We start from the raw sequence: 12,933 nt of genomic DNA on the forward strand, positions 1-12,933 counted from the left end.
CTCCCCACACCTCGCACTGACCCTCCACCACCCCCTCTCCACCCCCCTCCTATCCCCTCTTCCCCTCCACCTAACAATCTCCAACACCCACCCGGCCCACTCCCTCTCGTTGATCGTGACCTTGGATTCGGACGAAAACTTTACGCTGGCCGCAGCACGTCGGCTGTCGATCCCGTTCCTGCTGCCCGGTCAATCGCGGGTGGTGAGGAACTTTGCAAGGTTGATACCGCAGAGGGTGGGGTTGATGCGATTGCCAGTGGTGGCGGTTAGAGCGGTGGATGGCGTGGATGCGGGGGTTACGAGGGCCGTGGCGGATACGAGTGGTGTGGAGGAGGGCGCCGAGGGAATGGTACGCTTCACATGGACGGAACGCGTGGGTGAGGAGGGGGATCATGGGCAGTCGATCTTGCCGAGAGTAAGGGTCACGCTGTGAGCTGCAATCAAACGATCATATTTTTCGTGAACATGAGACTATTTGTTCTTCGTTCTTAAAGGAGAGTGAAGACAAACGAAGGTACAAAGAGCAACTGAGGCTGAAAGGACAGGCAAGCCGGAAACAAAACGATCTCCGCTACGCAACGCGTCGTTGATGACGTCTCCTTCCGATGCCGTCGACCCAAGCGGTCAACTTTGCAAGATGCATATCGATACGCGTGGGACCTTTTTCGGGAGCTGGCTCCGCTCTTTTCGCCAGCGAAGGTGGTACGTAATCCAACGACGCCAGTACTACATTCCATTCGTCATCAAGATATTGATGAGATGCATCGCTTTGGTTGTGCGATTCTGTGTGAGAGGATGGAGCAATGATCGTGTCGGTTGAGGCGCTGGCTACAAGCGGAGGAATGTGGGTGTTGAGGAACGATTTGAGAGACAGTTTGGGTTTTCGCACAATGCGGGTGGTTGACCAGGTGGTGGAGGAGACGGTTGGTGGAGCTGGACTTGGATGCGGAAACAGGAAGCGCGTCGAGTCTTGGATGGTGCAACCGGGCTCGACGAGAGAGGATGCCGACTGAGCGGTGACGTTGCCGTGTGCTAGGCCATACGGGTCGATTCCAGCGTTTGAAAGGCTTCGTAGGCGTGGTTGCACACCGGCTGACCTCTTGCTGGCCGACCGAGCCAGGCGAGGCAGCTTTGCATCGCAGACATTCATATTTCTTCCATCTGCCTGAGCCGTGTGTGGCCTAACGCCTTCGAAGCGCCTATCAGGGTGAGGTGAGGGGCCCCGTATGTCCGGCATTGCTTTCAGACACACTTGCTGATCATTCTTCTGCTTCAGCCGCGGTTGGGCATTCGACGATACTTCTGCCATCGACCTAGACAGCGTCGTCGATCGCTCTTTCGCCTCAATGTTCGTCTCTGGCGTGACTTTCGAGAGCCTGGTCTCACGGAACCAAGAAACCATGATGGCCGCCTCCAAACTCTGCGATGTGGCGCGTCGAATGGACAAGAGCAGCATCTCGTCTAACATTGGATCCCTCTCGTCCATCTGCAACTGGAGCTCCACGACCAGCTGATCGGACATGGAGCGGAACCTGTGAAGCCGTGCCTCGAACTCGTCCATCACGACGCGAAGACGGTCCAGGGAGAATTGTTGGCGTGCCAGCGTCTCGTGGGCTTGGGCAATCTGTGGCTTTTCGTGGTCGAGGAAGGACAGCAGCGCTTGCAGAGAGTCTCGCCTGGATGGCGGCCTGGAGAGGTGGTTAGCTTCATGGGCAGTGTCGTTGGTGGATAAAGTGCGAAGATGCCATTTGGTTTGAGCAGAGCTCGAGACGAAATGCTGATCGAGACTGATCGGTTCGAGCGCCGATGTTGCACTGCTTTCGACGCCAGTGACCTTACATGTGACGATGGGTTGTTGAGGGACGCTGCAATCCTGCTCAGCGCCGGGGACCAGAGTGTCCTCTGAGCCGATGGAGGAGCTGCGAGACGGTCTGACCTGCGCATCAGATTCCAAAGCAGGTTGCACATCGTCGCGCTTCGCCTTCATGGTGAGAGCAGGAGCAAGCGAAGCCGAACTTGCTGATGATCGGCCGCCGTGTCGGTCAGGCGATCGGAGAGAACGCAGCGCTCCAGTCGCCACGAGAAGTGTGTGTGGCAGCTGGACTGCAGAAGCCATTTCGCAAATTGAGAGACGATCGATGGCGACTTGAACGCTGGGATCAGATATCACCCAGGACGCAAGTCGAGCTCTTTTGTACACGCTGCTGAATTGAACTCATACGGAGGACATGACAAGACAACTGCTGGCTTTGCAGAGTCGTGATCGCCCCCTTGAGTCACTACTACAGAGAATCGAGCTGAGGCTGTGCGCCAAGCGGCAACCTAGCGCAGCATTCCGATCCAGGCGCCTCACCGCTTTGGGGAGCGCACGCAGCAGGGATGAGATGGCTCTGCGCCGATCAAGGTTCTCCGGGTGATGTACGGTACTGCAAAGCCATCAGCATCAGCTGCCCAATGTGGTTGCAAAAGAGGAGGTGTACACGGCGACGCGAGCTTACAGAGCTAACGTTAATGCTGACATCCAATTGCGCAGGCACGCAAAGTAGATGAGACTCGATGCGCACAAGTGCATGAGCAAAGCTACAGATCAGCAAGGTTCGTCATGTTGGCTGCCTTCTTTGAGGTGCATCTCAGAATTTCATTGGTGCGCATCAAGAATGCCACGGGGCAGCAGCCTTCAGGCTATCGACCGTGTTCTTGCTCTGACTTCATACACGTGCATACCTTGGAAGAAGGTCACGATTTATCAGCAGATAGGCTCAAAATTTTGCTTCTATGTGACCAGCTCAGAGAAGACGACACTACTGTGCCCAGATATCGCTGCCTGCAGGACACAAGGTTTGCGCATTTTCTCACGCCTGTTCAGCGGGACATGCCGGTACTGATAAGCCCTCTCGGTCATGCTTGAGCGCAGTTTGTCCCAGTGGCATTCAAGGCTCATCATGGCAACATTGCGCTATCTTCGAAGAGGGTGGGCTGTCGGCGCGTGGCCGATAAAAGCCGCCATATGTTCTACTCGTACTCTGTCACACTTGTGCCCTGCCATCTCATTGCAGCTCACCTATTGTCTGAAAGAGCACGTTGTATGCACTAGAGCGTTGACGCTGAAAGGAAATTCGCCGGCCCATTGTGTCACGCGCAGAACGAAGCAGAGTGATAACCGTCGATGTTGCCGTGTAGAGCGTGAACAAAGGTCATCGCGGCAGCAAGCTTTGTGTTTTCTTCTCCGGATGCCGGCCCTACCGGACACAAACGGCAGCAGTGGTCGCCGCTAAATGGCATGAATGGCATGCCGTGTTCCGAGTCGAGATCTGCACTTCGCCTCTAGTGGTACAGTAGCGAGTGGCTCTGCGATCATTCGGGTAAGTTGACTCGCAGCAAGTCGAGCTCAGCGACTCTGTCACACAATGCCCTTCCCTGAAATCGTCGTCTCGACCGACTGAGATCTCAAACCTGGCACTCAAAGACTGGAACGGGTCGAGACCCGCCAGACACACTTAGCCGAGAAGAGGCGAGACAAAATAAAATGGTGGAAAAAGTGCCAGGAAGCATGAAATTTCGTTCCATCCGCGGAAAGTTAATCCTCCGAGATCTGACATGGCGGCTCTCGCCTTCCGCCGACACTAGACCGTATGACATGCTTCTGCTGGACCAGTGCTGTTGACGAACGATGGTGCTGTAAAATCGTGTGCGCAAGCTGCAAAGGAAAGGAAAGGTGTGCAGTACTCGCTCAACAATCAAGTCGACGGGCTGGCATCGACGTGCAGCCGAGAGATCGGGTCAAGCTACACGACACTGTAACTTGTCATTGCCAGTAAGCGCCAACGTGAGATCGGTGACAGCTGCCACAGCGGCTGTTTGCAGCATCTTCCGGGACTAAGTCTGATTCGCTGCCGGGACTGCGCTCAACCGACAAGCCGATGTTTGTTCGCTGGGCCGCTGCAAGATGCTGCAGTGAAATCTTACAAGCCCAGTAGCTGCATCGACAGGCACCAGCTCGACACTAGCAAAAACTGACCCTGCCGAAAGCATTCTCTCTGGGGAAGCTGCAGTTGTTCGCGGCTTCTCATGCCTCGACGCTTTCTCATCACGAAGATTTCATCGTCGTGGTAGCCGACAAAGAATCGTCTGGTAAAGTTCAGCAAGCAAAAAGTCGATTACTATATTTTTTGTCTCTGTCTTGAATTTTGTTTGAGGCTGTATTGTGCAGTTCAGGCCGGGCCTGTCTCTCGGCTGCACTGTTTCTGCCGAGACTCGCGAGGCAACTAGCCTCAAACCTTGAGACATCGCAGCGACGCGACTGCCCTGCGCGGAAATTGCATCGTGCATCTCTCGCTTCTCTGTTCCGAGCATGGGGTGGAGAGAGAGAGAGGCTGCAGCTCAACCTTCGTTCGCAGCGGAGACGCTCCGGTCAGTCGAGAGCCGCTAAACGGCGTAAAATGAATGTTTCGGAAACTCAGGATCCGCCATCCATCCTGTCCCTTTCTCTCCGAAAGTCTCGTTCAGATCAACGTCTTTGCTTCGCCTTTTGCCTTTCGTCCGCAGATCGCACTCTGGACAGGCCTAAGCAAACAAGTCTACTCTGTGTTTCTTTCGGCCTTGCAGTATCCTACATTCGTATCAGATCTGATTCGTTAGCCAGCCATCGTTCATAGCAGTCTTCCCGCCAAAGTTTATCGACAGTCACCGGCCATCTCTCTTGACAGAGATTCAACACTCCGCTCCTCTCTCCCTTCCAACCATCCGTATTCCTGTCCACCACCTCCATCGTCCCGACAGCGAATCTGACCTCGTCTCGGCACAACTGAAGCAGCATCGAGCTTCGCATCCAGCCTTCTCAACGCTCAAAGCCGAAAGGAGAGATTTCACACACGTTCGGAACCGTTGCTCTCTGAGCTTCCATTTGTTCTCATAGACATCGGACCTCCCGTAATTGACCCAGTCGACTCGCCAGCTTTTAAACGGCTCGGCTGGCTCTCTCTTTGTAATCGCCATCTGGACTGTTGCTTGCTTTGTCTTCCCAGAATGACGTTCCCACCTCATCACACTTCCTGGCACGATGCGCAGCAGCGAGAGCAGCCTCAGCACGCTCATCACGCCCAGCACCAACAGCTCTCACGACCTTCCACCTCATATCATCATCACTCGGCTCCAATGACGCCATATGCAGATGAGGGTGCTCAGCCATGGAGTACGCAACACACCTTCGCGCCACCAAGGCTGCCTGCACCCCGCAGTGGTCCTAACGATGCCGCCCGCTATTCCCACCACGAGGCAGCGCCACTCTGCAATCTGCATGCAGACACCTACGACTCGTCAAGAGCGAGGGACGTCCGATCCGATGTTCGTGGCCGTCAGCACTCTTTCGCGTCCGATGCCGATCGGGTTGCAGCCGAGCCTGTCTCTCTCACACGTCCGCCTCACTACACGGACGAACCGACGAGCCAGTATGCAGCACCGTCCCCGTCGCTGGCTGCGTATGCGCGCACACCCGAGATTGCCCCCCGACGTATGCGCGCTGAGATCTTCGAGCATGACGAGGGCGCCATCGAAGCTCGGTCTCGCTCCTTCCGTCAGGATCCTTCTCAGCTCGGTTCGAGCCCGCACACGCACCACAGGAGCATCTCAAGCTCGGATTCTCGATCACAAGACGCTCCTTATTCATCATCGCTGTCCGTCTTCCAGGAGTCGCGCACCGACCGTTTCCAGAGCCATTACGCTCATGCTCCGCCTCAACACCAGGATGAACGCATGCACAGCCGGCGTCCAAGCCTGCACGCTCATGTCGCCGAGCACGTAGACGCTGGGCAGCATCGCGCCGGGGCCGAACCCTTCGATAATGCCTGGACCGCACCGCGACATCATCCGTCATCGAAGCGACCTCTTCCTCAGGATCATCCTCATCCAGCCGACGCCGTCTCACAGCCCCCTGCGGTCCTTTCTCGGCCCTCTGGTCCGTCCGGTCCTGTTCCGCACTATCCTTACGAGCCGTCCCTCGCAAGCCAGGCGAGGCCAACTGCTTCGGCTGCCAGCCACCTTCACGACCGTCATCTGCAAGCGCGAGATGCTCCCGTCCGGCTGGCACCGGCTCGTAATGCCTCTGTCTCCGATGGATCTGGCTCGTCGCATCCTCCCGCTTCCGTCGGTGCTGGACAGGCCGACGCCACGATGGCGTCTCATCAGCATTCGCTGCAGCCAAATCGCAAACGTCTGCGAATCTCTCGCGCTTGCGACGAATGTCGTCGTCGAAAGACGCGGTGTGACATCGTCGGTGCCTTCCCCGGCGAGCCAGGCCACCCGCTCACTCTTTCTGGCGCAGTGCCACCTCTGGAGCCCAATATGGAGCCCAAGGGCGAGATGCTGATCCTTCAGCCCTGCATGAACTGTCGTCGCAGCGGAATCACCTGCACCTACTCCAAGCGCCCTCTCAAGCGCGGTCCCAGTAAAGGATACATCAAGGATCTCGAGAGGCGTCTCAATTCGCTCGAATCTCAGATTGTATCTGGCGATCGAATCGAAGGAGACGCAGATGGGTCACCGCAGGACACCCCGTCCGGCCCTGTCATTTCGGGCACTCCGCAGGCGGTCAAGCCGAAAGCTCGCACAGAGGACCGCATCAGCCGCCTCGAGACCGTACTTGCGCGACCGTCGACTGCTAAGAGCGAAGAAGGCAGATTGCCTTCGACCGATTCCAGCCGCAGGAGCAGCCAGGCAGAACAACACCAGATCAAGACAGAAACGCCGAGCCACGTGGATATGGAGGTGGAACCCGTTGACACGGTCCAGGTAGCCGACTCCAAGGCAGCCGGCAGCGAGACGGAAGCTTCAACCTCAGGCGCAGTTTCCTCGGATACTGGAGCAACCAGTATGGCCGAGACTGTCGCATCGGTCTTGTCATCGAAAGCGACTGTCTCGCCTGCTGCCTCTCATCTCGAGCCGGTGCAGAGCCAGACCAAGGGCAAAGGCAAGGCCAACGGTCAAGGTAAGCGAAGGTCCGCCGCAAGCTCGCCGTCGGGGGCCCAAGACGCCGATATCGCCGAAGTGAAGCGCAAGGTGGTCACCTCGTTCCTGCATGCCACCTTCCCCATTGTTCCAGCCTGCCGCCAGGGTGAGAGCAGCAGGAATGGCAGTAGTAGCAGCAACATCGCTCGCCTCGAGGACCGCGTCTTGGTGAGAGGCATGAGATTGCTCAACGAGCCTGTCGAGATGGCCACCGCGCACCAAAACGTGCAAGCTCCTAAGACCCAGACGCACGCTGCTAGGGTGGCCAGTCTCATCGGGCAAGCCTCGGCTGGTCTCGGTGGTCCTCGTGAGGAGCTCATCAAGCAGACAGGGGCCGGCGCAGACACCTTGCGAGCTCTTCGCAAGGTGGCACACCGGCTTTCCGGTCAGGAAGCGGATCTGCTGATGCTGTGCCACCTGGACCACCTTCGCAACGGTCGCAACAACAACTCTGCGCTTGCTGCCGCTGTCTCGAAGCTAGGCTCCGGTTCGCACATCCAGAACGATCGCGAGACGTACAGGAGGAGGACGCTGCTGTTCATGCTCGATCGATGGCACGCAGTGTCCTTTGGAACGCCCCATCTGCTGGCGGGCCGCTTCGGCGTGGAACGTCAGAGCTTCCGCTCGATGAAGGAGGCGCTCGGGGATGTGTCGCAGCTCGCTCTGGGTGATGGAGTGTACGAGGTGCTGCGCGGCGCCATCATGCTAGGTCAGCTCAACGATCTCGTGCAGAACAATGGAGGTTGGAAGGGCATCAGCAAGAGCGACGTCGATGCAGTCATCCACAGCGCTATGGACGACGACGAGAGGCCCACGACCTTTGATCCGTCGGTCAGCAATGGAGCGTCTTCGAGCAGCGCCGCGCCGCAACGGGATGAGGATGGCACTTCTTCCAAGCTGTTGAGCACCGCAGCATTGCGCTACAGCCTCGAGAACCTGGTGCGATGCTACCATGCGCTGCACACGCTGCCCAACGCCAAGGATGCTACGCTCGACGATCTCCACCGCATGTTCAACCTGGCCGAGTCCGTGGTGGTGCTCGGCACGGCGAAGACGCCCATCTCGTTGCAGGGCAAGCTGGTTCAGTCGGCGATTGGACCCTCGGTGCTTGCTGTTGCCGGTGTGGGCTTTTCGTGGTGTCTGCGAATCATCTGCATGATGGTAGCAAACTCTCTGTCCACCTCTTCTTCCCCGCATCCGGCCCCTCTCCCCGACTCCGCGTCCTCGGCGAAGGACAGCACCACCGTCTCGATCTCTCCCACCTCCTTCCCACTGGAATTCTACCGTCGCAAGATCCTCGACTACGTCCGCATGTGCGGTCCCTTCTGCCTCTTCTCCGGCGGTCCACCCACGTGCACGGCGAGCTTCGCACCCGTCTACCTGCGTCTCGCGCTGCACTTTAATTCGACCGTCTCGTTCGCTTCGCAGCTGGGATCGCTCGTCTCGCCACAGTCTAGGACGACGAGCCCTGTGCATCAGGATGCTACCGCGTTGGGCAATGATGCGGATAACGTGCTGGATATGGCCAGGGAGATGGGCTTCTTGGGGTATGTGCTGGCGGGCACGACGCAGGATGAGGCTTGGAAGTTGCTCACTGGCGGTGTCTCGGCGTAGAAATGCGGAAATGCATAGAAGCAGAATGCTGCGGAACTTTGCTCACCATAGACTGTGCTTCGTGAAATGTGTCCGCAGAGAAATGAGATCGATTGCAAGAAGCATCCACCTGCTCCTCCTCCTACTAGCACGCATACTGAGCCCAAACAAGATCATAAAATACAAAAGACTCCGCACTCCCACCACCTCACCTTCCCTCCCTCACTGACCCTGCGGACTCCAGGGCATCCAGTTCCTCACCTTGGGACTTCCCTGCAGCGGCTGAATATCGTTCTGATCCAACAGATCGTAGCTCTCTCCCATGGCATTCCCTGCCTTGACCGTTCTGCCACCACTCACGATCCTATTCCTCAAACTACCTGCTGCACCGCTGAAGCTTCCTCTCGGACCTTTGCCCGGATTGATGAGGGTGACGGGAACCTGCTGTACTTCGTCTTCGCTGTTGCTGCTGCTGCTGGTGCTGGAGGGTACACCGCTGGCGTCGAGAGCTGCGAGTTGGGATTCCAACTGACGTCTTCGCTGCATCGCTTCCTCGCGTTTGCGTTGATCGGGGATGGCGCCGGAGGAGGAGGAAGGGGGGATGGAGTAGGCAGCGACGTTGGGTGGAGGTGCTTTGCTTTCCAGGAACGTCTTTGCAGAGGCGATGGCGACGGGTGCGTACTGCTTGACCAAATTTCCGAAGAGCGAGAGGGGTGCTTGTGCCGGGTTGTGTTGGGTTGGTGGTGCTGGTGCGTTTCCCACTCCGGGAGCTCGATGTCTCGCTTCCCCTCCTGATTTGCCCTGAACTCCTCCTCCTGGTGCAGCTGCCTCCGGTGCACTACCGGTTGACCCCAGAGAAGCACTCCACAACCCACCGAGATTCGCATCCACCTTGTGCTTCACGGACCGCTTTGCATCCTCGATCCACGCATCGATCTGTTCCTGATTTGACTGCAAAAAGGGATGCAGGTGGTTTGTGTAGATGTACGTCGCACCACGCGTCTGAGGCGCCACGAGCCAGATGTTGAACAGCAGTCGAATCTCGTAGTAGAAGGGAACCCAGGACCAGAGGAACCCGAAGAGCGATTCGAGCAGCGTCCAGCAGGCAAAGACTGACCAGTATACCAGCCAGACCTCCATGTCGGCGAGAGAGGTGGTGCTGGAGGTGACGGCTTTGTAGGACGAGTAGAGCGGGTAGACGAGTGTGGCGCCTGCGTTGAGGGCTAGTGTGGGCAGGTGGAGTAGGAGCAGCGCCATGTTGGGCAAACGCTTTGTCCGGGGGCGGTTCGAGAAGAGGCGATGGGTGTTGGGAGTCGAGCTGGCTGGGGTCGACGGGGGTTCTGTGTCCCTACTGGTCGTCGGCGAACGAGATACGAATACGAATGGCGAGTGTGCTCGAAGAAGGCCGACAAAGACCGCTACTGATGATGACGATGATGGTGATGCGAGGGAAGGTGAGGAAAAAGATAAGTTGAACTCCGCCCCGCCGTTGACTTGCAAGTTGGCTCAGCTCGCTGTCCAAGCTCAAGAAAGGGTCTCGGCTGACGCCCCTGTGCAGATAAGTCAACTGACTGCAGACCAACACTGTGCTACTCTGACGAAGGCAAGCGCGCGCTCACTCAATCCCCTGTCTCGCTTCGCCTGTCAGTCAGTCATTTTTCAGACATTTGTTCGATTGATGAAATGTTCACAATTCACACGGAAATATGCAACGTTCGACACGATAGGACCTGGCTCGTCACCAAGCATCTCTCTTCTCCTCGCCAGCAATCAAAGCTCGTCCCTCTTCGCCTTGAACGTATTATGATCGTAGCTGCCGCTCCTCAGAGCCATCAATAGCTCCATCCCCTCCGTCCTGTAATCATCCTTGATCACCTTGGTCTTGTGTCCCAACCCATCCCTCACCCAAGCCAGCCCCTTTTTCCCCTCCACCGTGTACTTGGGCCACTCCACCGCCCCTCCTCCCATCTTGCCCTCCTCCTTCGCCCGGTTCGGATCGTCGCTGGCAACAAAGCTGATCCAGTAGCTCGCCATCTCATCCGCCAGCTCCACATCCTTCGTGAGCGGTCCTAGCGCATTCTGAGTGTCCAGCGGGTTCCTAAACATGTAGGCCACCTCTTGGAAATGTTGGGCGCCCACGTTCACCGGTGTCTTGTACGAGAGCTGGTCGAAGCGCGATACGTAGATCGACTTGTTGGAGCCTTTGGCCAGCGCAAGTGCGGCCTGTCGGCGAGGGCCGACGAATCGAAGATCGCCAAAGATGGCGCACGAACGTCGGTCGTTCATGCCGATGATACCGTTGGTCGGGGGCAGAAGCCCAGCGCCGGCTTGGAACGGTGCGTAAATGTCCTCGTTGTCAGGATAGATCCTGGCGAGGTCCGACCTGACATCCGAATTCAGCCACCCGTCCGGCAAAGCTTGAGACGCTTCGAGTGCATTGACAATGTCGTTGGTGTTGTTGACACCTCGGACGCCAAACGAGATGCCCTCGTCCAAGTTGTTGTTGAGCAGCACGCTGGCGTTCTTGACAAACTTGCCTTCCAAGAACGACTTTTGCAGATCCTCCTCCACCAGGTCACCATCCACTACCGGATTGAACGCACTCAGCGTCGCATTGTTCTTCTGACTCCACTGCTTGATAGTGTCCAGCGGCACCTTGCGCAAGCATTCGATCGAGCTCCCACTTGCGCAGTTGGCATACTCGGAAAGCGATCCCCACTGCTGGTTCCATTCAGCAGTCGTATTCTTCGTCGCCAGCTGACTCGACCAGTACCCACTCTGAACCACGACCGATCTGAAGAGCTTGTCATCGCGACCACCGTAAGCCGCCAGGTGGAGCAACATGCTACCACCGCCAGCCGACTCTCCCAGGATGCTCACCTTGTCCCTGTCACCACCAAAGGCACCGATGTTCTCCCTGATCCAGTGCAGCGCGAGACGCTGATCGTACAATCCCAGATTCTGAATCCCCTCCTGCTCCGCCTCATCTCCGACCGGGAATCCTAGCACATTCACCCGGTAGTTGAGACTGACGTAGATCACTGGCTGGTCCAATTCGACCGACTTGTCCACCACAAAGCTACCATTGTACCTCCTATCCCCCGAACCGCCGAAACTGAATCCGCCGCCGTGAATCCAGACGAAAACGGGCAGATCATCGCCTTGCTTGACATTGTCAGGTCTGACGACGTTCAACGTCAAGCACCTCTCGCCCAACTTGTACGTCACGTAGGGCGGATTGTAGTCGTCATCGACACCGACACCGAAGCACAGCTCGGAGTACCTCTTGGCTGATCTGACATCGTTCCAAGTGGAGTTGAGAGAGCGCGGTCGACGGAAGCGAAGATCGTCGATAGGTTGTTGAGCGTAGGGAATGCCGAGGAAGGCATGCTGCGTGCGGTTGGTTCCGAAACCGGAGCGCGTGGAGGAGGCAGCGATGGGTTGGATCGTGAGACCGGCGTACGAGCCGTTGCGCACCTGGACGACGGGGTCGGAGGAGGTTACGGGGATGGGATTGACAAAGTTGCCCAGGTTGGTGCAGTTGGTGCAGTCGGCCGTGTTGTTGGAATTAATCGCGTCCGAGGAGGCTCGGGAGAAAAGCACGGATGGTAGGTCGAGCGGCGTGCCTGGGGCTGGAGAGGGAAGCGCAGCGGACAGTCCGCAGAAAACTGCCAGGTGCAGGCCGGCTACCAAGGGCAACAGCTTCCAAAGAGATCGCATTCTCGTCGAGTCCATGATGGTGGGATGAAGGACACCAATATCGACCTTGGGAGTGAAGGTGATGACCTACTTATATACACTGGCACAGCGTCCCCATCTCGGCAATCCCTTCCGTCGCCGGAACCGTCCAGATGATCACCGGAGCACACGGTCCCCCCCACACCTCGAGTGGATCCTTCTAGCCGAGATCGCGTCCAGACGAAAAGTATAGCCGCCGTCTTACCCCACTCCGAATCTTTCTCTCTCGTCTTGTCATCCGCACATTCTCGTCGGCCCACAAGGTCAAACCTCCTTGGCTAAGAGAACGATGGTTCTCGGCAAATTGTCAGAGAGAGCAGGGATGCATCATGCGATGGGGAAGACTACAGCTAGCCGATGCTGGCTAGAGAAGAACAGAGCAAGCGATCTTTCCTCCTCGAGGCTTTCTAGTTCGCTTTGCTTTTGCATGCCGGTCACATCGCAGGAAAGGAAAGAGGAAAGGAAAATGCGGAGAAGCGCAGGAAAGGAAATCATTTCGGCTGTCAAACCTTGCAGCAGGCGGAGAGTTAAGCGATGAAATTCACCGGTGACCTGCGCATGCCGCGTCGTATTCTCTCTTTCCCCACCCTTGCCGCCCCC

General features: G+C 57.3%; 5 protein-coding genes across 5 annotated transcripts; 1 reads left to right on the forward strand and 4 right to left on the reverse strand.

Moving 5' to 3' along the window:
• Window positions 1-571: 571 nt before the first annotated feature.
• PHSY_002338 (cytoskeleton assembly control protein) lies at window positions 572-1,987 on the reverse strand (the record flags this gene model as incomplete). The annotated part of the gene is made up of 1 exon (XM_012332962.1): window positions 572-1,987. One exon carries the CDS (start codon window positions 1,985-1,987, stop codon window positions 572-574), a length of 1,416 nt encoding a protein of 471 aa, XP_012188352.1.
• Window positions 1,988-3,623: 1,636 nt separating this feature from the next.
• On the reverse strand, window positions 3,624-5,094 carry PHSY_002339 (hypothetical protein; the record flags this gene model as incomplete). Its single annotated transcript, XM_012332963.1, has 3 exons — window positions 3,624-3,697; window positions 4,019-4,128; window positions 4,790-5,094. 3 exons carry the CDS (start codon window positions 5,092-5,094, stop codon window positions 3,624-3,626), a joined length of 489 nt encoding a protein of 162 aa, XP_012188353.1.
• A 60-nt stretch (window positions 5,095-5,154) lies between these two features.
• On the forward strand, window positions 5,155-8,616 carry PHSY_002340 (hypothetical protein; the record flags this gene model as incomplete). The annotated part of the gene is made up of 1 exon (XM_012332964.1): window positions 5,155-8,616. The coding sequence occupies one exon, from the start codon at window positions 5,155-5,157 to the stop codon at window positions 8,614-8,616; it is 3,462 nt and encodes a 1,153-aa protein (XP_012188354.1).
• A 201-nt stretch (window positions 8,617-8,817) lies between these two features.
• PHSY_002341 (hypothetical protein) lies at window positions 8,818-9,852 on the reverse strand (the record flags this gene model as incomplete). The annotated part of the gene is made up of 1 exon (XM_012332965.1): window positions 8,818-9,852. The coding sequence occupies one exon, from the start codon at window positions 9,850-9,852 to the stop codon at window positions 8,818-8,820; it is 1,035 nt and encodes a 344-aa protein (XP_012188355.1).
• A 513-nt stretch (window positions 9,853-10,365) lies between these two features.
• PHSY_002342 (carboxylesterase) lies at window positions 10,366-12,315 on the reverse strand (the record flags this gene model as incomplete). The annotated part of the gene is made up of 1 exon (XM_012332966.1): window positions 10,366-12,315. One exon carries the CDS (start codon window positions 12,313-12,315, stop codon window positions 10,366-10,368), a length of 1,950 nt encoding a protein of 649 aa, XP_012188356.1.
• Window positions 12,316-12,933: the final 618 nt, after the last annotated feature.

The sequence above is a fragment of the Pseudozyma hubeiensis genome, assembly GCF_000403515.1.
Source record: "Pseudozyma hubeiensis SY62 DNA, scaffold: PHS23, whole genome shotgun sequence".
In the NCBI taxonomy this organism is placed as follows: Eukaryota; Fungi; Basidiomycota; class Ustilaginomycetes; order Ustilaginales; family Ustilaginaceae; genus Pseudozyma; species Pseudozyma hubeiensis.